Source organism: Idiotropiscis lumnitzeri, chromosome 9 (genome assembly GCF_059441095.1).
Source record: "Idiotropiscis lumnitzeri isolate Australia: NSW breed Sydney's pygmy pipehorse chromosome 9, RoL_Ilum_1.0, whole genome shotgun sequence".
NCBI classification, from domain to species: Eukaryota; Metazoa; Chordata; class Actinopteri; order Syngnathiformes; family Syngnathidae; genus Idiotropiscis; species Idiotropiscis lumnitzeri.
In genome coordinates, this window is record NC_142399.1 from 13,821,583 (window position 1) to 13,848,320 (window position 26,738).

Genomic DNA, 26,738 nt, shown 5'->3' on the forward strand with positions numbered 1-26,738 from the left:
TGCGAGGCCTGGCAGAAAGAGCCACATATAATAGCTCTATACACCGCAACAATGGATTTGGAATAAAAAATGAATGTGATTAAAGTTTTTTTTTTTTTCAAACTATACATGTGGATGGTAGCCTTAATACTGAGAAAGCAATTGAAAACTGACCAAGCCCGGTCGTGAAAAAAAAAACGTTTTGGGCACCCGCTGACTGCAAATCATTTGATGCTTAAAAAAAAAGTAATTTGACGCTACTATCCTAAGTATAAATGATCTTTAATCAAGGTCAAAATTATGCTTAATGAACCCTTTGATGAAGGTCTTCTAAGCCCTTTTGAATCAATTTAACTAAACCGGCTTTTAGTTATTTCAAAAAGCTACTTTTTAGTTCTCTCCATTGCTTTAATTTTTGGCTGGATTAATTCTTGTCAATGTGCACTCTGTTAGTAATTTTATTAAGCTACTGTTGTTGTCTTTACTCTGCCAATGTATTATTCAGTCATTCTGTTGTGCTTGTGGTTTTTGTGAAGCAAATTGTGTTGCCTTGTGTATAAAATGTGCTATATAAATAAAGTTAACTTGCCTATTGTTGTATTTACAATTAGTACATCAAAATTCCAAATACTTTTGAGCCCCTAAAAATAGTATAAAATGGAAAAACAGTTTCCTCTTAAAGTTGAAAGTTTCTACATCTGTCAAATCTTGATTTCTTATTTCAAATTTTTTGTAATGGCTTTGTTTTTTTATTTGCTTTCTTTATTCTATCCCAGGCAGAGTACTCGGTCGATGGGCCCGAAATGGGTTATGGCTCCTTTCACCAGCAGTACTGGCTAAATGGCCAGATAGTGGCAGTGGGAGTGATCGATATCCTGCCTACCTCTGTGTCATCTGTCTACCTGTACTACCATCCAGACTTTGCCTTCTTGTCTCTGGGCTCCTACTCTGCTCTCAGGTTGGTTGCCAGAGCTTGTGTTGGTTGAGCTGAGCACTTTCACTTTCATTTTGAAGACCAGTCAACTCAATCAATTTGCAGTAAAACTAGGATTTGAAATGACACATTGTCTCTGGAAAATGTCACAGGCAGATAATTTAACTTAGCCTGTTTATTAGAAAACAGAACTTTGCTGCATTTAACCTCCCATTTTATTCTATATATAACAAACACACACACACACACACACACACACACATATTGGTTGGTGAGGAACATTCCTCTGTCTTCACATTTCATTAGCAGAGGCAGTTTTCCAACTGTGGTTTGGTTGGCGACAGTTCTCTCTGCCAAAACGAAATTAGAGCACACACATGCATACAGTCCACACACTATAGATGCATTGCTGGCAATTCCAGTAGAATGTGCCTCATTAAAGTGGGTAAACGTTTTCGAATATTTCACAGATGTTGGTTTGATGATGATGTTGTCCAGTATGTGATTGTGTGTGCTTGTGTGTAATTCACAAAAAACGTGAGACCAGTTTGGACAGGTAGGCGTTGCTCATGTTTAGGGGGGACCTTGGCAATTCAAAGTGCGCTGCTTCTCATCACTTTTTATTTTTAATCTCAAGTAGAATTCAAGATTTAAACTAAGTGATTGGGTCTGTTTAAGGTTTTCGCCTGGAAGTACAGGAAGCCCACTGTACTGATGTCCTCCTGCTTGTTTACAGACACCACAGCCCACATCTTTAATCATTCCTACTTCTTGATATACATGTCATAGCTGTCTGTGATCAAAACCTTCTGTACAGAACACAAGGTCACCAATTGCAATTCCTGTTAATGCTGAGTGTCCATGAATCCTAAAAAATCTTGTTTTCTTTTTCAACATTTGGGCCTTCATTCTTAAAAATCCCACTTAAGCCTTCAAATGGCTTAGACATATTACTATATTTTCCAAACATTTTCAAACTTATTATTATTATCCTGCACTTTTCAATTACCATAATGTTTTAACTTATTTTATGTAGTATCTAAAAGTATCACAAATTAATGTAATGTTGTACATATATCATTTATCTTCTTTGAGGTCTGTCCAAAGTAGATTGAATAATTATTTCAAAATGCTTAAACAATCACTGCTAAGCAACTTTGCATATCCTGTGAGGACAAGTGGACCAGTTATGGTCGCCTCAACTACACTTTGGCAAATTCTGTGAGAACAAACTGAGACGTTTCATGCGTAAATGTGTAATTCACATTTGGAAACTGAAGAGGGTGATGTTGAGTATGTTCTTCCATGAGTGTTTCTTTTCATAAAGGAACATTAAGAGGCCTGAAGCAGTCTTTATACTGTGCATTGGATTTTAACACGGAGCTGGTGAAATTCTCCTATACTTTCTTGTGTCAGTCAGCATTTAAAGTTGTTTCCATTACAGTATTTTGTGAAAGTATTCGACCCGACTTGATGACCTTTTTTTCATATTTTAGGCTCCAAACACAAAGATGTAAAATTGAAATTTTGTCGTGAAGAATCAACACCAATTGAGACACGATCTTGAGGTGGAACAAAATTCATTCGATACTTGCAACTTTTTATTTTAAAAAAAATATAAAACAGAAAAGTGGGTCTTGGTTTATTACTCAGCTCCTTTATTGTCAGTGCAGCCAACACGCTTTAGAAGTCTGAATGATCCGATGTTGACCCAAATGACTGACTCATTTTCAGTATAATTGCACCTGTTCTGTGATAGTCTCAGAAGTCTGTTTAAAGCACAAATAGCATCACAAAGACCAAGGATCATACAGACAGCTCCGAAATACTTTCGTGAAGACGTTTATACAAGACAATACAATACATTTCTATCTGTATAGCGCATTTCACAACAGCTGCAACTTTAACAAAGCGCTTAACATAGATTTTAAAATAGCAAAACAGGATTACGATCCAAAGGACTAAACAAGCTTTATACATCTTGTGGCGCACTCTTCAAGCAATAATTTTGAAATGGAAAGGTCATTAGACTACTACAAACCTTCAAAGACCTGGCCATCCCTCTAAACTTTCAGCCCAAACAAGAAGAGCACTGTTCGCAGTTGTGGACAAGAGGCCCATGATCACTCTGGATGAACTTCAGGGATCCACGTCTGAGGAATCAGTCCATGGGCCACCTTCAATCCACTAGATGGCAGAATGTGCAATTAACCTGTGTATCCACCTGTTCCTAATTAAACACCAGCCTATCTCTCTGTTGAACTAAGCAGGCCCAGATAAGCAAAATTAGACTGAGCAGTCAGTAAGTTAAAGTATAGCTGTTGTTACCTTTTTGTGTGATGGTGTGCTGTGATTTATTTATTGTTTCTAATGCAAATTTGCTAAAACACTGCTCAAGTTCAGTTGTTTTTGCAGTACCCCTTTCTTTCTAAAAATACAGTAGATTCATACACAGACTGGTCATCTGTGCAACTTCGATACCATCCTACCCAACTAACCAACACACTTTGTCATTGTTCATATGAGACTGCACCTCCCTGCGTGCGTGTGTGTGCACTCATCAGGGCTTGATAATTGGCTTGTGCTGGAGTGTCAGATGGCTGAAGAGGGGATAATAGTAAACTCAAGCTGCTGCCATTGGGGTGCGATTGGGGGGGTGAAGGGCTCAAGAGAAAAGAGGGGGGTCTCCAGTGTTTTTTTTGTGAATGGACCCCATGCTTTTCTTAAGCCCCCCACCTTCTCACTCAATTCAGGCCTTTTGTGGTGAGGGGATGGGAACCCAGGAACCTGGCAGCAAGTGGGTGACCTTCTAGCACCTCGCTGTGGCTGCTTCTCCTCAGCCTTCTTTTCGCTTTCTCCAATGTGCTGTTTTATATTCTCCTCCTGCTCTCTCTCTCTACTTCTCTCTCCCCCATGTTCCCCTGGCCTGCTTTGTCCCATGTCTTATTTTTCAGAGCATCTATTTTATGTTAAGGCCTCTTTCACTCTGAAGTATTGAAAGAAAGGGAATTCTCCCCCTTCATTTGGGTGGATGAAAGGTGGTAGAAGGAAGGGTGAAACAAAAAGAGCTGGAATTTAGTTATGGAATGGTGAAGGAAATGGCAGATGGAAAGAGAAAATGGACGGTTAGTAAAAGGATGCAATTAAGGAAGAAACTACTGGGGGGGAAATAAAAGAAGGCAAGACATTTACTGTATTTGAAGAAGCTGTATAAATCGTCTCCTTTTGTACCACCTGCTTTTGTGCTTAACGGCTCAGTGCTTATATAGAGAGAAGGTCATTGTTTTTGTCTAATGAAATGAGACGAGAAAAGCTGCCTCTTTGAGTATAGGTGTTTACTTCCTCAGCTTGGGTACTGGTTTTAAATGTTTTGGACAGTTTTATTTCCTGATACCTGCATTAAATACTGTTTGAGGTACACACGGAGGTATTGTTTGCATTTCATCATTTAATTTGTTCAGTTTTTTTGTGCATGTTTGACAACTGCAGGTTTTGCTTTTATTTGTTCAGTTTTTTTGTGCATGTTTGACAACTGCAGGTTTTGCTTTTATTTGGAACAGTTTGTGTTTGACAGAACCTTAGATTGCACCTGGGACAAATTGTATGCCATTAAAATTTTGTTTGGCTCAGAAAATCTTACATATGGATCCGAGTAATGACATGTTCCAGCATTTTGTTGCTAAGCAATGTAATCAGTATTTTGGCTACTAATTACTTGGTCGATTCAAGCACAGTAATGCAGTATGATATTTCAATGATGTCATTTACTATAAGATTGTTATAAGTTAATTGTTGGCGCAAACTATAGTTTACCTGTAGTGTTATGTATACCCAGGAACTAAAATGTGAAATGATCTTAACATTCCAATCTGGATTTTCCATTTTAGGGAGATTGCTTTCACAAGGCAGCTACAGAAACAGTCCCCAAAGCTGTCCCACTACTACCTGGGCTTTTATATTCACTCCTGTCCCAAGATGCGGTACAAGGTATTGTATTCCTCACATTAATGTATGTGTATAATCTTCAGAGCACTTTTTGCACACAAATTATTTGAAAGTATAAAATGCAATATGCATTTAAGTACATTAAATGTATCACTGGTAATGTTCATGCTGACTAACAAAATGTTGATAGTGTTGACTTGCATCACTGACTGGTTCGATTTTCAGCCATTATACGGCGTTAAAACTTTGGTTAATGTGTATCTAATGTGTACGCTGCCCCTGCCACATGGTGATATAAATGACAAGGTTTGCGTTCGTAGGCTCTGTGTCCCCATTACAATTTTGTTTATTAAACCGTTAATAGGACCTGTAATAGTGGTAAAAATATTGAATCTTTATATTGGGTCATACATTCATAATTAATTTATTACTATGGGATGGTAGTAAATATATATCACCTTATCACTCCGTTTCAGAAAAGTAAAATCAAACAAATTATAGATCAGGTTTTATTTTTATTTTTTGCAGGTATTTCTATGTTTGTTTATCATTATACTTATTTTATATAGTACATATTCAAAATATAAATTGCTAACTAACCAATAATGACAGAAGGATTTATTTTGGGGATTATGGCAATGTGCCACATCTCCTTTTTTTTATATATATATATTCTATCAATATGTCTGCATTGTGTTCTGGATAGTTTTTCATTCAGTATCAATTATATCTTATTCCTAGTCCTGTTTTATCCGAAACCACTGTTGCCACGGCACCTGCATTGGAATTTCCCCCTCAGCCCCCATATTTGTTGTACGTGTGTGCGTGTGTGTGCAACTGCAGCATTTCCCTCAGAACCTCCCCACTTCTTCCTTTTTTTACCCTTGGGGAGGAACACAGAACAAGGGTGAGAAGGTTGCCGAATTCCCACCTTGGGCTCTTGCACTCCCTCAGAAACCCTCCCATGCACACGCTGCTTGTGCTGCGTACACACACATTCATCCTTCATTTGCATATGAGCCCATCCAGTTCATTAATGTACACGCATACTGTGAAGTTGTTCAAGTATGGGTGCCCCTAAAATCCAGCATCATTGTAGAGAAGGTTAGCTCATTTTTGGATCACATTCCTGTTGTTTACCTCTATCCATCAAAGCACCAGCAGTTAAACTCTGCTGGACTCCACTCAAAGCTCTTGAACACCACTCATCTTCATTTCACTCACCAAGATGCTTTTTTCCCATTGTTGTAGTTTACTGAGACCGTATTAATTTGGTACACTGCGGGACTGTAAAAAATTATGACAAGATTATGTTGTGAGCATATATTGACAGCAGCAAATAATAATCAAGCTGTTTCTTGAAGTGTTCCATCATCTTCACTCGGATATTATTTTACGACCCATGTTCATGTGCTTTTAAAAGTTTAACTTATTTATTGTGTTGTTTTTTTTTCCACTTATTTACACTTACAAATGAAATAGTTGTACGATTTAGCCAAGAGCAAACCAACGCGTGAAAATGAATCTGCCAGCACCCAAGTGTAGGGTCACTCAAGATTTGGAGGCCGGCCCAGAAAAGGAGGTTGCCTGGCCAGTGTCAGAGCATCTTCTTTGTTGTCAAATCTGAGACTGCGTGTCCCACAGGGCCTTCCTGGTTTGGCTGCTGTTTTTGTGGACGGACGTGACATCCTGCCCTTGGCTCTTGTCCCTGTCCCTTTGGCACTCTTTGTCTTTGTGATGTTTAGCTGTGGAGAGCAGAAGGTGAAGCTGTTGGACGCTAAATGAGCCCAAAGGTCTCAGCCCTTCTGACACTTTTTTTTTTTCAAAAGTGCCTCTCAAAAAGCCATCTGAATGAACCACTCTTGAGATGAACTGAGCTGGAATTGGATTTTGATGTGAAGTTTAATATATCAAATGTGCTTCCTTCTTTGACTTTGTATGCGTCAATATTTGGGTTGAGGTCAAAATTACGGTTTCTGAAACATTCGGAATGAGTTGTTAACATATGTGAGCAAACAGTTACTCCTTTATCAATGGTAATTGTGATCGATTGGAATGCTCCAAGTTTCTGTTGGTTTACCTCTGCATGTTTATTTCCCGTGGGCTGCGCGCCTGATGTGTTGCATACAAGTACTCCCCGTTCTTAAAAGATCAAGATTCCTTGCAGATATGTAGAGCTTTCTCGGAACACAGAAGAATGTTCCAGTGGTGGTTTCCTGATATGTGTTTATATGATCACATTTTCAGAAGAAAAAGAGTTACTCAGCGGGTGTATTGAGGGTTTTTCATTTGTTTACCTGGCCTGGCGCAACCGGAAAATGCTAATATTGGGGTTGATCAGCGATCGGAAGGTTTTGGTCATCAATTGAATCAGAAGATGGAGTAATACGTCTGTTTTTGTTTTTGTTTCACAATACAAATGACAGTGTTGTCAAAACAATCCCCATCCACAAATAAATACAAAAAAAAAAAAATTAAAACTCCGAACTTTCTTGCCGTGCTAGCGCGACACACTTACTCCATTTTTAATGTGTTTTTGGATTCAGAAATTGCACATGCCCACTTCCTCTGTCTTTGAAAAGTTATCTTTTTTTTTCTCTATCTTTTGTTAGTTAAAATCAGTTTGTAATGACGATGTAATTGATGCCTTAAAACAAGGACAAGTCAATGTTTCTTGGCGTCTGTACAACAAATGTGAAATCACACTGTTTATTTCTAGCTCAGCATTTTTATAAACTTTTTCATCTACAATCATCCTCAAGTAAAGGATGCTTTTCAGCCTGTTACAATTGCATTAATACAACGTCTTCAATGAATATTCTCTCTTCTTTTCTTTCTTAGAATAGTATTTAAGATCACATCTTATTTCGACATATAGAGTAGAGTGGGTCGTCATTGGTTTATCACTGGATTTTGAACTTCGCTGCTGTACTGCATGATGTGTGGCGGTGCAGGCATCTATTAGCTTCTGCTTCAACCTACTTACTCTTTTTGGGCTCTTATTACATTGTGCTGAAAAATGCATATTCTGCAATGTACCATGTCCATGTAAGATTCACACATTTATGATGTATCTAAGCTTGGAAGAGTTTCCTTTTTTCTTTGAATTACAGTGCTATCTGTAGGTCACACTCAACCTGTCTCCTCTCCTGGTACAAAGATGCAGGTTATAACTTGCAAAACGTCTCAGATAGCCGACTGAATGCATATTTTGCCCCAAGGGCCCCCGTTCATGCAGTATGTTTTGTGTATGAGAATGTGACCTCACATTCTCAGTGTCACTTGTACATCTGGGCAGATTAAGAATGACAGTGACGGATGCCCCCTTCCGCATCTTTGTGGAGCATTTCATGAAAGTTGGGTTATTATTATATATTTTTTTTCTGTCTTTCTGTACAAGATTTGTAGACATTCTAAATTGTGTCATAATTCAACAGACCGTTCGTTTGTTTTGTTTTTGTTTAAAAAAAACAAAAACAAAGCAACTCCCAATTTGGTTTGGCTGTAAAATTGATAGGAAACAAGCAAACAGATGTTGCCATCAAATATGAATTCATTGAGAACTAAATATGATAGCAGATGTGTTCGAGGGCCTTAATACAAGCTTTGTTGGCACAATACTTCAGCAGCAGTGAGGATCTTGTTTTTTCATTTGCCATGTCTTCATGCTTGGATCACTTTTGTGCACTTCTGAAGTAGCCTTAGGTGTTCCTCAAATGTTTACCTTTTTACAGTCGATGTTTGTTTAACTCCCAGATAAAGTGTAAGACACTACTCACCATCTTTGAGATATTTGTTTTTTGTTTTGTTTTTTTTGTTTTTCCATTTAAGGATACGCGGTTTGGATAATGGATAGATGGATCTTAAAAAAAAAAAAAAGCCTTTCAGGTCCATTTTCAACTTGTCTTGAGGCAAAGCTTTTCACACTCTGCCCTGCGTCTCTGACAACCTCTCCCAACTGTGTTTACTTAACTCAATAGGAGACCACCAATGGTGTACCTCTCAACAGACATTTTTTTTTTTTTTAAATATTACCATTACCATTCTTTCCCCCCATTTTTGCCACATCAACACTTTTCTTCTTGCCTTGTTGTAGTTGTGTATCTAACAAATCACTAACAGACTACAATCTGGTCTTGTGGCAACCAGCACTTGGCACCCCCCGGGAGTATTGCTGACAGGGTGAGGGTCTGACAGAGCAAGGTTCAAGGGGTCAGGTCAGGAGGAGATTCCCTCGCTCTGTGGATTGAATGATGCAGTTGGGGGTATGAGTGGTTGCAAGGTTTGGAGCAAGGGGGTGGTGCGGAGGTCACGGAGCTGAAAGTGAGAGTTTAGAGATGGTGTCATGCTGAGCAGAGCCAGGGCCCTCTAGCTGCCAGCCAGAGGTGTTTGCCTTGCTATTACCTTAATCACTATTTATTTTTTAAAACTGCCGCAGCTGCCCCCCCCACCCCTTTTTTATTTATTTTTTTATTATTTTTTTTTTTTATTTAAGACTGGTCCAAATACATGAGCATCTTTTGATATGCTCTGAGGAGCTCCCATTAGAAATTTTTTTTTGTGTGTGTTACAGGGAGAGTCTAATTGGATACGTAAGAAAGTGCTTTTAAGATTAGTTGTAGTTCCACTTGTCACTAAGACGTAGTGAGTGTGAGACAGATATCAGGCTTGCCTGCCTGTAAAGCCCAAAAGTGATAAAGAGATAAAGATGCCAAAGTTGTGAACTGATACCCATAAAAGCTATACCATTGGTTCTCAGGAGTCAGTTGTAATGTGATCCTATAAAAATATTTTCTCCTCATTAACCTGTCACCCATCGAGCCATGACGCATTGCTGGGTGAGGTAGAGCAAGGGTGGGTTGATGTTGGGCTTATGAAGGCTGTCTTGGGGCCCACAGCCTGGATACTTTATTTGACGGCTGTGCTGTGGTTGTGTGTTGACTAGGGTGAAACAGCCTTGGCGGTCACTGTCTGTTTAAACTGCTGCCCGTAGTATAAATCTCCCCCAAAACATAGACTCCAGACATGTTCAGACCATTTGCAAAAGGACCTCCACCACTACATAAATACACACATTGTTGCAGTCTGCAGTGAGAGTGTGTGTTTGTGTTGGTCCCCATTCAGAGTCATGTCTTGTTTGGACATGTCTTTCAGTGTTGCTATCCTTGTGTCCAGGCTGCTTGGCTCCTCGCGTTATTTGTCTAGCTCCATGTGTATGTTTGTGCATCGTGCTGTTTACGTGCATCTATCAGCAGCCACATGGCCCGGCTGTGCCACCTTGTCGGGCCGGAATGCGTACATTTCAACAATCGTTAAAATGATGAACGGTTCTATGTTTGAGAGGAGAACGGATGGAAGTATCATGGCCCGTGTTTATTGTTTATTTTTATTTATTTTCGGGGGACTGAGATTGGCTGAATCTGACCCTGGGTCAGAGCACAACCCCAGACCAGGCTGGGTTAAGTCTGCTTGGCTCTGGGTCACACTAGATCTCTTTGTATTCCAGTTAATTTGTTTCTTGGCCTAAATGAAGAACAACTAAACAACTTATTAAATATGACCTGCACATTTGACACACTGACCGTATATGTTTGTTGAGTCAAAAATGCTTGTATGTGTCATTTCTACTCACGACCAAATTCTTGCCATGAAACATGTTTTTTATTTATTTATTTATTTGTAAAACAAAAAAAAAAAAAAAGGTATATTTCCAGATTTGTGTAACTACTGTTTTACTACACCTTTGGTGCAATTCTATCCATTATTGCACTCTCCACATTGCCTTGTTTGTACATGCACCCTTGCGGGATAGGAGACACTTGATCTAGAGTTTGGGAAAACTTAAGTGATATGAATAGGAAATAAGCAGCAGATGTGGGTGTTGCAAAGAAAACTCACACTATGGAAACCAAATCTTCTCGTCTTGCCCTTGAATAATTCTTAAAACGCGGAAATTCAAACAACAGCTTTGCAGCACTCTGGATGTGAAGCGATGTGCTTTTACGCTCAGATTCTCGCACTGTAATCGTCCTTAAAGGGACGCTTCATTGATGTTAACATTGGCACTATGGATTTGCATGTAAAAATGACATCAGCACTGAAATGCTCCCTCCTAAAAGACTCTGTAGTGATTTTTTTTTTTTTGATGAGATTTCTGAAAGATTTCTGCTCTCTCTTTTGGAGTTCGGCTTATTTTTTCCGGTTTCAGCATCTACGTTACAGCAGGGATGGGAATTCATGGGATCAACTTTACAATTCAAAAATACCGTGACGATCGATTCTCCACTGACGCAGGTTGAAGTGGACAAGAGGATGAATGCGTACACAAACCCCGGTTAGTTATATTTCGTACATTTAGCGACGCAAATCTTTTGTCAAGTGTGAGGAGGCAGCCAGGCCTCAATGTTTACACCTCTCACCCCACACGGCTTACAGCTTTTGTGAGATCAGCATCTGGGCCTTTTACTTCTTTTGGCACAGACACCCGCAGTAGTCAGTCTGCCATAGCAAGGAGAGTTGAAACACAACCAGTATTCACTTTCAGTTCACTGCAAACTACTTTTATTTGACCTTCATTTTATAAAACATTCATAACTAAATATTTTGAGTTACATATTTATATATGAGTTTTATATTTAGACACCAGCATGTGAAGAGATCTAATTGAAAAGCGTCTCTCATCTCCCTCATTATTCCCTGCCATACTCCATGCTTGATTTGAGCTGTTGAGGCCTGTAAAAAGGAAATATGTTTGCTTTTATAGTCGAGCAGGTGTGAGTGTGCATAACTATTTAGTGTTGCAGTGTTGCCCGGCTCTATAGAGGTGAGCTAGAGTGTATGAGTGTTAAGCCACCTATGCTGACAGTTGTAGGAGGCTGTAGGCGATGGAGAGCATCAGATCAATGTGCGTGTCCTTTACAACTTCTGCTGCACAGCATTCCACCTCTGGCCATCTGTTAACACAAGCACTTTCAAGCATGCTAATATCTGTTTTCTGCTACATCCTTGTTCATGTGTGATTGCATGCATTTGTTGGTTGGTTTCCTTTTCAAAAAGTAACAACCGACTGGCATTAGAAGACTTAATGAATAAAACTCACATGTATTCAGCATTAATTTCAGTTCAATAATGAAAGCCTATTTCTAGACTCACTTCAGACTAAAACTATGAATCGGATTTTTTTTTGTCTGTCAGCCTTGTTGTTTCTTTGAATCAATATGTCAGAACACAGATGCTTTATAATGGTTATTTTCTTATTTTTTTGTTTGCTCTACATTTGTTTTTGTTCATCTTGATTAACACTGCAAAATATTATGTCAAATGCAGACCCGTACCAATTTTATAAGCACTTATCACAATGTGTGGCCGTATTTCGTTTCCCACTTTTACGTTGCAGACAGCATATGAGGCCAGACAAAGAAAACATGGCTTAAAGAAAGAGAGGCGTCTGAACCTGTGCTCAGCTCTTATTCGTAAGCTGTGTTACCTGTGGGGGTCAATTTACAAGTTGCTTCACCTTTGACCCTAAAGCATTGCTTGTCTTGTGTGGAACGGTTTTTACCAAGATAGCACCGAACAACTACTGTAATCACGCAATACAGTTCGAAGGTTTATAGAGTGATTAGTCGGCAATATGGTCATCTTGAAACTGCAAAGATGGACTTTGACAAACAACAAAACAACAGTAGACTCTCAGCTTTATCGATAATTGATTTTTAAGTTTCAGTTTGTCAAAGAACAACCAAGTATGGACTAAAATCAGTTCAAAGCCACAAATGCTTGACAATAATGTGTTCAAATTTTCATGTCCATAGAAAATGTCATTGGCGACTGTAATTTGTTATTACATTGACAAACCGCAGCACTTGGTTTTTGGACTTGTGAAATGAAAGTTGAGCTTATGAAAGCTGATCTAATTATCATTGAACATCTGTGATAGATTGCGAGACAATGCACGATTGTTTTGGAAAGTTTTTGCGAAAGACAATGCAGAGTATTAGCGGCTATTTGAGGCAGTATTGCGACGATGAGCAACAATTTGCCACTCCATTCCCCCTGTTTGGGAAGCTTTGGGACTGTTTGCCAACTCCTGGAGCAGCAGGCGAATCTATATACCCAACCCACAGCATACCCAACCCAATGAAAACGTGCACAAACCTTTCTGAGCATTCAGGATTCTGCGGACCACCGTCGAAGATATGTCCAAATCAGAACATTTAACACACAAAAATTGTACTTAGATGTTGTTGCCTTCAAATTTCTCTTTCACGAACTGCTTCACCACCTCACTTTTGTTATTCGTGTCCTTAAATTCACCCCAAGAGGCGTTGCAAAATATAGGGTACTCCTTGTTGCCTGCCTCGTTGGGCCTTGTTTCCACTTGCATTCTGATAGATGTGGAGAATACGTGTCATCTTGCTGAGCGGCCAATGTTAGCAACACAATAGATGTGATCATTTTCAAATTTTTCTCGTGCCAAGAAAAACTGTTTGCAACAAGTAAGTTGTTAAGCTTTAACTCAAAATTCGATGCGTTTTCCAACATTTGCCGCTCAGTGAGATACAGGCTTAAGAGAGAGGCGTATGGATGTGCCACCTCTAATCCTCTTGATCTGTATTTTCCTTATTGTCATTACAGGGACAATACCGGCCTGCAGACCTGCTCTGCCCAGAAACCTATGTCTGGGTAAACATTGAGCAATGCCTTCCACACCTAGAGAATTCCCGATATGCTCGTTTCAACCCGAATCCTGATGAAGGTACTCAACTTTCTAGTCTCGTCACATGATAGCTTTTGAATGGGTTGTGTTTTTTTTTTTTTTTTTTTAATTAGGTAAAACAATGTGACACAGGAGCAGCAGCAGGACTAGCAAAGTAGAGAAAGCAAAGCTTGTATGTGAAAATATGTAGAGCAAAGTGGACAAAAAGGGGGGAGGCTGATTCTTTATACTGGCACTCCAAGCTAAAGACATGACAGTGGATCTATACTGACAGGAAAATAGAGAGGCCAATGGGAATTTATAAATGCAAGAGACAGTTTAATATTTTCTTATAATGAGGTCATACTTGAAAATCCTCCTATTGAGAAGTCGCTAAAACAATCAACTCTTTCCACTGTTTAAGATTCTGGGCTATTGACTATATTTTTAGGCATCGCTTGCCCCGTTGGTATTTGCCTAATAAAAAATTACCAGCTTTGAGTTGTGAGGGATATTGAGTGCGCTTTTAGTTTCATAACTATACTGAATTATTAAAAGAATTACAAAAACAATTGCCATAAACATTACTTTCAGTTACTTGTCGACCAGATAGTCATGTTAGGCGTTCTCTCTTTAATATCCTTAATCCATCTGTAGGCACAAACACCGATGATGTGTCACGGTCAGAGTTTAGATTTGCTATGACAAGTTTATGTTTGTAGTGCCTCCATTCCTCTGTGGACTGTTGCTCTTGGCCGAACATTATTTCAGGCCTAACTGTCCAAACTCACTGTCAACATGTTTCAGTGCTGGCTGTCTGGATAGTTAACTCTCAGGCAGAGTTGTTGCCAAGCTTGTGGGTTTGAGCATCTGCTGGTGTGGGGCGTTGGGACCAGTATTCCAGAAATATGCCCAGTGGTGTGGCCAAAATGACCTTCTATGTGTCATAATGACGGCATAGCACACATTTGAGGCGTATGTCCAGGACATATGCGGTGATATAAAGACATGTCATTTCGTCACTGAATAAAACTCGACATGTAAATAAAAATAAAGCAAATAAAAAAAACATTTAAAGGGAGCAAGTCTAATTTTTAATTAACCAGCTTAAGCAGCCCCACATTGATCACGTCACTTACACTTCAAGTGCCTGAAGACTTCAACATGGCCTTTCTCTTGTGTATGTATAATATTTACTCAATCCGCACAACACATATGACATTTCTCACACATTCACTATCGTTGTTTATTTAGGAGAGTGAAAAAAGCCAGGTTCATTGTCCATTCTGATGAATAAACACAGCAAGAAATGTTTCTGTTGCGGGGTCAACCTCTTCAATTATAAACAGTGTACTGACCAAACGTGTGACATACACAAACTTTGACTTGAAATGTTCAAGATAATCACCTCTATTGTGGCTCCTGATTTATTTATTTTTTTCGGGGTGAGTGTTGAACTTAATCTTAACAGCAGGTGGTCGACTCACCCCCAACATCCAGGTGTATTCCTTCATTTAGTCATACACTATAGTCATGTCTCACGTGAGCTATGTCAGAAAGCTTCCAGGGACTGGTGTCACAAAAAGTGTATTTCAAATCCAAACTGCCAACTGCACGTTCCCTCATCAGCCTGGAGTCGAACGCACTTTCCCAATCATCTCAGCCACGCCTTTCTCGCACTCCTAGAAGGATTCTTCTGGGATTGTAGCACATCCTGCTGAACGAAAGCTTACTAACATGAGGTCTTGAACCCTGTTCATTTAGTCAAAGACTGTCTCCGTACTACACCGACATGTTGGCCTTTTTCCTTTCATACCCAGACCGCATTTGGCCTTGCAACAAGAGGGTAAAGGAAGTGTTCACGTCTAAAGAAATAGCCCATGGTCCTCCTTTGACCAGCATCCAGTGTTGAGCATATCTTGAAAGTTGGATATGGATGAAAAGAGCGAGAAGTGTGGCGAGGTGTCAAGGCCTCCAGCTTCAGCCCTGACCCTCTCACTCCTCTTCCCTCCGACCCTTGAACCCAGATGCTTAAGAACTGTGACCTCAAAGCAGTATGTCACTGAACGTCCGGTAGATGGACGGAAAAGGCGGTTGAAAAGGCTGTCTGAACTTACTCAAACTCAGAATGATGCATCAAAGAGGGGACAGAGAGAGAGAGTTGAAGTGAAAGGAAGTTGTTTATGTTCATAGCGGATGTTTGGATTGCTGCAAGCGAATGGAGGCAAAGGGTCTTGTGTCTCCACTCTGAGTTCTGGTCTGTATTAAAGTGGAGGTTAATAGACTATCTTAAAGCTGTGTGGGACTACACACCATTAAGGTCTGTGTAATGTTCACAGAAAATAATCTGCACAAAGGGACAGCGATATGTAACACTGGTGTCATGCACACACCAGAAGTGTAACTTGTAAGTTTAAATGGCATGTCACTCTGATCATGAACTTAAGGAGGCAAGTTGAGGTTATATCTGGTGAATTCATTGACACTTAACTTTTAAATGCCACCAAGAGCGATTTGAAATTAAAATTATTGCCATTCCATTTTGTGTCTTCAGTTTGACACTGGTTAAATATGATACATTTGTGAAATTTTCCTTAAATATTGTTGAGGGGGGGGCAAATTTCTTACTTTCAATAGCAAAGCTGATAAAGGAAGTATGAATTAATAAAATTGTTCATTTGTACTTTTCAAATGTAAACTAGAGTAATGTTGGTTTGTGATTTTTCAGCAAATGGAATTTGAGCCTGATATTGCTGTTCTTTGTGCCAAATTGTGGGAGCTAGAACTAAATGGAATGGCCTGGATAGATCATTCCAACTTTCTTTTGGAAACATCTGTGCTCTACCATGGAAAAAGATAGAACACTGCTACTTTGATTAATGTTTTGTAAGGTAGTCATGTGACTGCAGATGACTCTCACGCACCTTCTGTCTTTGCAAAATTCCTAAATTTACTGTAGGCTGCTGACCTTGATGTCAGTGGTGCCTTCCAGTAGTGTAATGTGTCTTGCCACGCTGCAAGAAAAATCACAGTAATGACTCGAGGAACCAAAGAAGGAGTTCAAGATGTTTATTTGGCCTTCAAATTTCTGCTCAAATGAAAAAGCAGTGGGGTGGCGGGGATACATAATGGCAATGGAATGTTTCGCAGAAGACCAAAAGTAGATCGATGTCTGTGTAAATGGCAAATTCGCAATAAACATAAGATGTGGTTACTCTGTTATGGACCTTTGTGGAGTATGGAACCCCGAAACGCTCTTTAAAATGAAAAACAGGGGAAGCTGTGTTACACCAACATTTATAGATTCTGCGTAAACTGGCACCTCAATGGACAAATTACTTTTCCAGCAGTATTGTGTAATCTCTCAATCAATAGCCATCAGTTTCACAAAAATGTATTTGTCAGTATTTTGCCAGGGATGTGCCATATTAGTACTGGAACGATGGTTTCAAAAGATCTTGTGAAAATGTGCGCGAAATTAGAATGACTAGACAATGAATAATCTCATTGACAAGATCACGAGCGCGGAGCCAACTTTTGCACGTCGGCCTACTTCTTTGCAGGACAGCGTGTTGTACGTACAGCTCAGTCTTTTCCCTGCTGTGTGCAACCTCTTCCTCTTCTTACTGGCGCCGTCTGTGGGTACTGTGGCTCAGCCTTTCTCTCCAGGAGGTGCGAATTTGAATATCAAAGAGAAGATCATCATTTTTCACCCTTTTTCCAACCACCTCTCCGGAGGACCACGCTTAGCTGCATATGCACTTTTGAGAATAACTGTGTTTTCACAGGCCTAATAGATGCTGGCAGTGTATAACACGGGGCCTAATGAGATGCTGAGTTTGACAAGCCAGCACTGAGCAAGGCCATATAAACAAGGAAAGCTAATTTGCCCGCTCATGCTTTGCCATGACTTCAAGTTTAGGGCAGAGTGTAGTTAGTGTTTTCTGGAGCTAAATTGCTTTCTGATCCTCCAACTGCTTCTCGGAATAATGAAGCAACTTTGGCGAGTCACTCTGAGGTAAGTCAGAAGGAGGGAAACTGAGGCTTGTTAATTGTGTTATGCCTTCTTCTTGAGTTTGTTTACATATGCATCTGTGTGTCTTTGTTTCCAGGAGATGCTCGGGTCTTGAAAGATGTGGGCAGAGCTCTGGTGCTCCACCGACGGACCGTCATGCCCTACGCGGTTTATTCCCGCAAACAGAGAGGCTCCAGTGAAGAGACGGAAGTGAGAGAATATGCTAGCTTGGTCGGGCAGAACTGTGCTGAAAGAATCTTGCTGTACCGAGCCTAAGCCTGAAGAATCTCACCACTGAAGCTTTTAAAATCCACCTCCCAGCAACAGTCACTTAAAAGTAATTTCAGCCAAGCAGTACAATTGAGGTTCAGTACAGTACAGATAATTTTGTTGCATTTCCATTGTCAAGTTTGGAAACTGATTTATACCATGCGATTTTTTTTCCCTCATATTTCATTCAACCTGCCGTAGTCGCCAACCACGGTAGTTTGCAACCGATGATATGGAGCTCGATGCACTGCTATTCAAAGATTGGTCAGTGATGCATCATGACCTCAGTGCGACATTGGGAATGGAACATTTTTATCTAACAGAATTTATCTTCTAGCCGCATGCCATTAAAATGAAGATGCTGAATGTTTTCCATCGTTCTGTTTATTATTTCATTGTTCGTATTGTTGAAGTCCTTGGTAGTTTGTCTACTACTGATGCAAGATATCACTCTATTTGTGTATCTATTACAGTGATTGTCACCATCATAGCTTATGTCTTACATTACAAAGTATTATTAGACATTAGGATGGGCGTGTAAACTGATTTTCTAGGTTTAACTTGCGCAATTGTCTTTTTGAGTCAACTTTACATTGAGTTTAGATGTCAGAAAATGCATTCAGTAATACAATCTATATCCCACAAAGGATTTACAGTAGGCTACTCCCCCCAAAAAGTTGCAGATATATGCCCATAGATCTACTCTTCAGCTTTTTGTTAGAGAACAGTAAGCTGTGCAAAAAGTGCTGAAATTGAACAGTTGGACCTGTGTATTCCAAAATGACAAGGTCATCTTTAATGATTACAGTGGGTTGATCCTGAAATTTCAAATGAAAGCCTTGGGTAACCATTCGCAAGTAATTTATGTTCTAACGTTTGGAAGAAGGAAAATCACTTAATGACACAACATAAGTGCCATCCTCCAAATGCACAAAGGCTTGCAGGTTTACGTACCCCCTTTTTAAAAATTTAAAATGGCCTTCAATCAATTGCCCTTCTTATTTAGTATCGGTACCTCATTGTATGAACGGCAATATTTCATTTTTACATTCTGTTTCAATTCCTTTATCAATTAATTTAGTCAGCAAACTACTCAGTCCTGAATTGCTTGAGCCCTCTGCTGGTTGTTATAGTGAAATAATTTTGCCGCCATCCCTTTGAGACGCAGCATCATGTTACCTTGTTCATTTGAATGGTAGATTGATCGCTAATCACGATTTTGGCTCTTACTGCCAAAAATGATGAATTGTGTATTAACCTGTCGCCAATTACCAGCGGCCATAATTGAAAAGCAAACAAGACCAGGTGTGAAGTACCAGCACCTTAACCAAACCAATTACAAGCTGAACTTTATTGTACTGTTTGGTAGTAATGTGGGTTTTTGGTTTGCCCCTATTTGGGCCTGAGCGTTCTGCTGCCTCTCCTTTGTCTTGTCTATCTGTGCTTATCTCTTCATTCAATGCGAATTGCCACTCACACGCCATGTAGCCCTTCAACTCTAGGCCTCACTCATCACAGTTGAACAGGTATATATACATTTTTATACTTTCATCGTAAATGTTCTTTGCTTTTAAAAAGTACCTTCTTAATTACTTTCAGATTCATTACACCCAATTACATCATTCTCCTGATAAACCACATTGTGATAGAAATTTTTAAGTGAGGCCTTTGTATTTATGTTCATAGATTTCTGTGCTTTTCTTTTAATATCGACTGTTAACCAAATAAAGGGCTGTATGTTGCCTGCTGGACCATGGGCTCTTCTTTTTATCCAAAACTTGCAATGATGCAGTCTTATCTGAAATTTTTGAGGAATGAGCACTTTGAAATACTGTAAAAACAGAGCAAAGTGAATGTTTGTGTTAGGTAAGGAGTAGACTGGAAGATTTATGTTTTTGTTTCGGTCACTGCTCTGAACAGTGCGCAATCCTGTACAAGTTCAGACCTGTCTGCCTTCAACCAAACCCAACAACACTGTTGACAGTCAGTCATCACTACCATGCTGTCTTCTTTAACATCAAACTGGTGAGAATATAAATCTGTGTCCTTCGGCATTAGGAATGATTGACTGGCTGATTCTCCAGAACTGCAGTTTGGATGCGAGCTCGTGTCACAGGTTTGATTTTGTAGGTATGATGCACACGTTTCCATCACTGCACAGAACACTAATTTTCTTTCACTACAACCCAATCATAGCCCCAAACCTAAATCTAATTTAATTTATGATTTAGTCCAGAGAACCCCTCTGGTTTTTCCTTCTGGAATGGGATTTGAGGCTCACCAAGACTTTGTCAAGTTTTATAAGGAAACAATACACACCTACATATACACACACACTTGGCACTGTCATGAAAAGTTAGTCTTGGTCCAAGCACCGTACTATAGTCAGCATTAGTGCGGATGTAGACCAGTCAAAATAAGTGACCTGGACGGCTCAGCTGGTTTGTAGTGAGTTCATAATGTTGCATGACGCAGCATGGCAGGCCTTGGAGCCTTGGACCTGACTGGAGTATAATTGCCTCACTAAGTATGAAGTCTGAGTTGACCTTTAACTGCCAAGGATCTGATTCTAATGTTGGAAAATAGAAAAGGGAAAAGTGAAGTATCTCCCTGCGCTGACATTTAAAGCTGCAAGTGGATGTGTTTTTAATGTCAATCTAGCTTGTGTGAGCAAAAACAGGAGATAAACAAAACATGCAGTTTGTCAGAAGTCACAACACTGGAATTAAAGAAAAAAAAATCAGACAAAACAATATTCATATTTAGCACAAAAAAAAACGATTCTACTCTCTCATTTGATGGATAGGGTGATCATCATATTTCTCGCATCAGAGGGACTTTCAACCATGCATGAAGCGTCCTCTTTCTTTGGAGATATGTAGTGTAGTAGGCCGTGACATGTTTTGAGCCTCATTCGATCCTTCCATAACATGCACTCTGTATTTCACCGTTGAAAGAGAAAGTACACTTCCCTCATTCTTTTCAGAAAATAGGTCTTTAGTTTGTCCTCTCACACCCAATTTATTTTCCCCACATTTCCATGTCTGTGTATGTCTACACTGTACATCTGTTGTCTGCTCCAATGTGATTCAGACGTTTATTATTGCTGTGTGTTTGCACTGCACCCACGCCAGACCCCCCAAATCAGCGGAAGCTCCCAAGCCAGAGGAAGTGCCAGGATCTTTTGTGAGCAAGGCCACCCTGGATTAAGCACATATCACTCTAAATGCCCAGTCTCTCTCCCGGGGATTATCGAAGAGGACCGGGGGGTGAGGGGACCCTCTCCTGCCGGACTTCTGTCACCCAGATTCAACACACTATCACCAGACTGTTCTTGAGGAGAGTGGAGTCATCGTCTCCCTGGAGACAAAACCGGAGAGAATTTTGACATCGGGCTTCTAATGTTTCCAGGTTAGATGTGATGACAATATCTAGGATCAACTGTTCGCGTGGAAAAATAAAAAGGAAAAATACATTTACTGTACATGACAACGCCCCCCCTCTTTTAATGCATCAGAAGAATAATGGAGACGTCGTCATTTAACACCCTCAATGTGTTTGTGCTCGCCTCCGTCCCAAACACATAAATGTCTCTCCTTGTCTTCATTGCCTTTTTCCTCTTTGGCTCAGGCCTGCGCATCTCATTCGCTCAAAGGCAGTCATACATATTCCCACTGGCATTAGAATACTAATGGGTCAGTGTGAATAGTCAAATCTTCAGGCAATGGTGGGAGTTGACCAACTAGCCTCCTCTCATATGTGTGCCGTCTCCTCCAAGGAATCTAAATCTTCTTTCACTCCTTCTCTCCCTGCTGTTTTTCCGACCTAAATCTCATTTAGCTCCTGTAAAGAAACTGCCCTCGTGTGTTTTATTGGATGTGGCGAAGCTGCTGAGAAAACAGGTGGAGGTTCGGGTCATTCCCTCCTAAGCCTGCTGCATGAAAGCCACGGAGCAGTCAATATTTGCAGAGCTTTAAATTTTCACCTCTTGAATGCTGTTCTTGTTGTCAAGGGGAGTGTTTGGCATCTGATGGGGGAGTTGGTCTCTGGTGGAAGACTGAAAATGGGTGTCTAATTAAGATTTTAAAACTCTTCATTTATTGCTTCATAAAGCTGACGCAACCAAAGTGGTGAGAATGACGTGATTGCAGAAAAACTCACCAGGCTGACTATGTATTCTCTCTCTTGCTCTCTCTCTCCCTCCTTTATTTATATATATATAAATATAAAGTGTTCTCTGAGATTAATCTAAAATGTGTTTAATGCAGTTAAGTGTTTTAACTTGGTTTTATTTACTTCAAAAATAATTTGAATACTTTGCAAAGCCAAATTCAAATAGCATACTATATTAGCTGTACATCTTAAGCCCACCATCTCAGAACAAAATACCGTGCTCAATTTTCTACTGGGTCTTGCAAAGCAACACTGCTACATTTTTTTGTTGTTTTGTTGGTTTCTAAGAAAAATGCCTCTGAAGATGACTCAGTTTGGATGGTATTCAAGGATCAAACAAAGCTATTAGAACATTCTTTGAATTAAAAATACTTCATATTTGGTGATTTTACATTCATTACAATATATTCACGTAAATAGCTGTTACAAGCTTCCCAAAAAAAATGGGTGTTGAAAAATGTGATTCATCACAATTAATTATGGAATTTTTCACATACACATTGAATTTTGACACATCTTGGACTCTGCAACATATGAGACTTATTTCATATCTGATCTTTTATTTAGAGGAGTAATCATTAGATCAGTGTTTTCCAACCTGTGAATCATTTTTACTTAAAGTACTAATCCATCCATCCATCCAATATCCAAGCCGCTTCTCCTCACAAGGGTCGTGGGCGTGCTGGAGCCTATCCCAGCTGTCTACGGGTAGTAGGTGGGGAACACCCTGGACTGGTTGCCAGCCAATCGCAGGGCACACAAAGACAACCATTAACACTAGCAATCACACCAAGGGACAATTTAGTGTACGTAATCATATAACCTAGACAGAAAGTTATTTGACATTACCGTCAAAGGCTACGAATCGACTATCGCCACCAATGGCATGGAGGGGTTCTACTTCTCACGCATGCGCAAAAGGTCCAAAGTACCTGCCGCCTCTGTCGGTTTTTTGCGTTGTGTTCTTTCACTTTCCTGGGTGACGTGCTGACGTTGGGGCGGTGCGACAGTTGGCCACGTCTATACCGTTGTCAGATTGGTGTGTAGAAGAGGCCTTAAAGAATGAGTGTATGTACTTGCAAATGAAGTATGATGAAATATTGCATGCTGACACCAACGCTAAATGTGCTATTGATTGACATTTAACAAAACAATTCCTTTGCCGTGAGTTCAGACTGCGTCAAGACAGTTGATGACTTTGTCTAAACCACAATTGTTTGAAATATTCCTGTGATTGTTCTTTTCTTGGACAGCGTTTGTGTCAAATAGCACATTCACGTCTCGGTTTTGACTTTGTGGTCTCTTCATGGCGCCCTTAAATCAACCCAAATAAGGACTATGGCCAGAATCCCTGCTCACACCAAATATGAATCTCTCAGCAATATACCATGGCATACAGCCTGGCCGGCTCTCATCCAGTCACTGTGGCTGCTGGAATGAGGCCCGTCGGCGGCTTCTACAGCCTCATCAATCTTGCAGACAACTATCATTTCCACATTTGGTGATTTTACTTTATTGACTCAGTTTTGCATGAGAACTTATGCAACATTAATTGGGATGCTTCAAAAGTTTGTCTTACGCTATTTGAAATATGGACCTATGGAATAATATACATTTTTGGCACACATTTTGACACTTCACCTTGTGTTGTTTGTGGCAGGACATTTTTAAGTCTATCAGTGAGAGGGCAATCACGCACAATGTCTTCACATGTGCTTAACATATGATTGTTGGGTTACTTCGATATAGGTTTTTCAAATGTTCCTCGATATTTATTGAGAAATAATTGATATCTTTTTTTTCTAACACAATTTGTGTCTATTATAAACCACTTAAGAAAGACAATAGGGATCAGAAAGCTGTTTGTGCAGAACCAACCGACCCTTACTTTGGTCAGCATTTAAGGTCACAGCAAATAAAGTTGTGGTTTGAGGGAATTTCTTGGAAAATGGCCCCTCCTCCGGTTTGAAAACCACAAATCCCTATTTTGGACTGATGCCTTTGCTCAATGCACAAAAATCAGGGGGTATCAAGCAGCAATAAGAGAAGAGAACATGGTGCTTTCTGTCAAATGAAAGGCTGATTCTGTTTATATGATTTTTTTTTTGGTCAAAAGTAAGGAAAGGGGGGAAAGATGAAGAACGGAGAGAAATAAACAGCACTGGACTGGCTGGCCTCCTGTTTCATTTGGCCAATTGAGGCTCGCAGCTATTACAGCCCAGTCATTACCCAGGAATCTGGAGTTGGGAAAATAAAACCAATGCTCTTTCTCCCTCTCTTTCTGTACTAAATTCCTCTCCCCTTTACATACAGTAAATTAAGCTATTTACCGCATTTGCCATTTTACTAAGTTCCATTGTCTTTTTGGCCCACAGTTTTATAACCTCTTCAGTAGTTTGTGCTGCAGTGACAGATAATGTCAGCCTGTTTGAGTTGAAGGATAAAATACTTTGCCCTGAAAGATTATTTCAGGTTTGTGTTTGCAAGCCACAATGCCATCACTTCAATGGTAGGAAAAGCAAAACCAAACCATGCCTGGGTGAGCAGGCTTCGTACAATTATTCACTCATCTACGGGAAGAATGAGGAGCCACATTGGTTTGCGGCCTCTGCTTTTCACTGCTCAGTAAACAGAAAAAGGGAAGAAGATGGTCTCCACCACACATGCAGAGAATGCAAGCAGGATCAGCATCAGAATCAAAAACGTCTGTGCAGGAAATCGCTCAAAGCTCAGTGCCAGCTTCACCACAAGGATGTGAAATGGATGAGGGAGTGCAGCAAGCTTAAAAAGAGTAGACTGCAGCAACGCTTTACTTGGTTATGTGTATTGAACCTTTTTTTTTTAAACTCATTATCTCCTTGTGGATAAAAAGGTGAGGACAATGGTGTGTCATAAGATCGAGACGGCCATGTATGAACCGCATCCTTTTTGAGCTGGTTGAGATTAGGAACAGAAACAAGATACTGACCTGATCCTCTTTAGCTGTGAGGGCCATTTGTTATGCTTTGCTCGTCCAAAATACATGAGTTATTACTCCGTCTGAGTGTGTAAATCCCTGACTCTTCAGATTATCTCATTAAGTATTTTCTCAATTCATTATCTCAGAAAGCCTCTTATCCTTTCTTCTTTGTGTTAATTTCACCTTAATTTACCTTCACTTGATAAAAGGAGCTGGCCTCAGACATGCTCAACTGAGATATTGGCCAATGAGACAAGTTTCCATCAATCTAATGTGAGTTTGGCAACGGGACTCTGCCTCTGCTGCTTTAGACAAATCCGCCTCCAATTTGCGTAAATCCATATGTGGTGTTCTTATGAGCAAAATTATTTTTTTCTTCATGTTGCATTTAAACAGCTAAAAGACCTAAAACATATTTTTTTTGTGTTCCTCATCACCAAGATTCATTGTCAATCACAGGTTCTCCTTTCACCAGCAAAGGCATAAAGAGTTCAGTGAAGAGACATTCCAAACTCTCTGTGAAATGTGTGTGTGCCTGTGTGTGTGTGAACATGAATGTTTGACTTTAATAAATACAACAGATGCATCCCTCCATCTTCTTCTTGGATTATCTGAGTCATTGTAGCATGAGGAGGGTGGTTGCATCAGTGATCCACCTTTCACACATGCGTCCATCCCATGTCGGCAGATTGAACATGGTGCATTCTTTCTTTTCAGACAAGCTAGTGTTTCTTTTTCATGAATGGATGACTTTGACTCAATGGGCACCTTGCCTGATTTGGGATTCACTTCCTCCAGTGGTGGGCTGACAAGTTACAATAGTGCGAGACATATTTTCATTTGTCAGTGAGTGGCAGGGCAGACGGTGATTTTTATTGTCGAGTTTATGTAGATGGAGAGGCCTAAGGGCCTCTTGTGGACTACTTGTGGGTGGGGTCTGCACGATGACTGCGCTTGTCACTCAGAGAGCAGTCTGACAGAGAGAAAGGCTGCGGGAAGGCGGAGGCCATCCGGGCCCTTCATGGCCTAACGGGGGTGCCTTTTATGGATTCATCAAACTGGTCACAACCGTCACCCCATGTTCAGGAAGCGCATTGACGGATGAATGGAGAGATCATGCCGTGGGGTTGGGGGGTCATGATGCTGAACTTGATAGAGCCATGGAAGCTGAATCCAATGTCAGAGTTCTGCTGTATTCATTTCTAATTGTATAATCTGCCCACAGCCTTCAAAATCAGTAGTGCAAATATATTAGCAAAGGGAATGCTTCTTCAACCAATCAGGTTTCAAATTCAACTTCTTGGGGCCAGAGCACAAGCCCTTGATGATGTCATTATTTTATTTGTAAAACTTGTTACAGCTAACATTTACGAGTATAACATGTCTGTAATGGTCTATTTTTTATATTCTAAAAGCACAATGGCCCCTAAATTTACATTTTTGGGACGCAAGCATAACATTTTGACATGAACACTGTACATTGCCTCGCAAAGTAAATATGAGCCTATTTAGGGCAGGGGTCTTCAGTCTTGTTCCTCGAGAGCCGCTTTCCTGGATGTTTTCTCTCCCTGCTGTAAAACACGTGATTCAAATTATCAGGATTGCTATCCAGCTTCTGCAAACCTTGCTGATTATCTGATCATTTGAATCAGGTGTGTTGCAGAAGGGAGATTTGGAAAACGTCCAGGAAACCGGCCCTGTAGGAACAGGATTGAAGACTCCTGATTTAGGGGCAATCTGGAGTCCTGTAATACATTTAATAATC

General features: G+C 40.1%; 1 protein-coding gene across 5 annotated transcripts in view; it reads left to right on the top strand.

Moving 5' to 3' along the window:
* Positions 1-19,592, top strand: part of ate1 (arginyltransferase 1) — a 37,210-nt gene extending 17,618 nt beyond the window's left edge. For all 5 annotated transcript variants that reach the window (XM_088305357.1, XM_088305352.1, XM_088305355.1 and 2 more), the window contains 4 exons: positions 756-937; positions 4,801-4,900; positions 13,496-13,616; positions 17,669-19,592. In XM_088305357.1, the coding sequence (XP_088161483.1) occupies positions 756-937; positions 4,801-4,900; positions 13,496-13,616; positions 17,669-17,847 (582 nt within the window). In that variant the 3' untranslated portion in view covers positions 17,848-19,592. The remainder of the gene's footprint in view (positions 1-755; positions 938-4,800; positions 4,901-13,495; positions 13,617-17,668) is intronic.
* Positions 19,593-26,738: the final 7,146 nt, after the last annotated feature.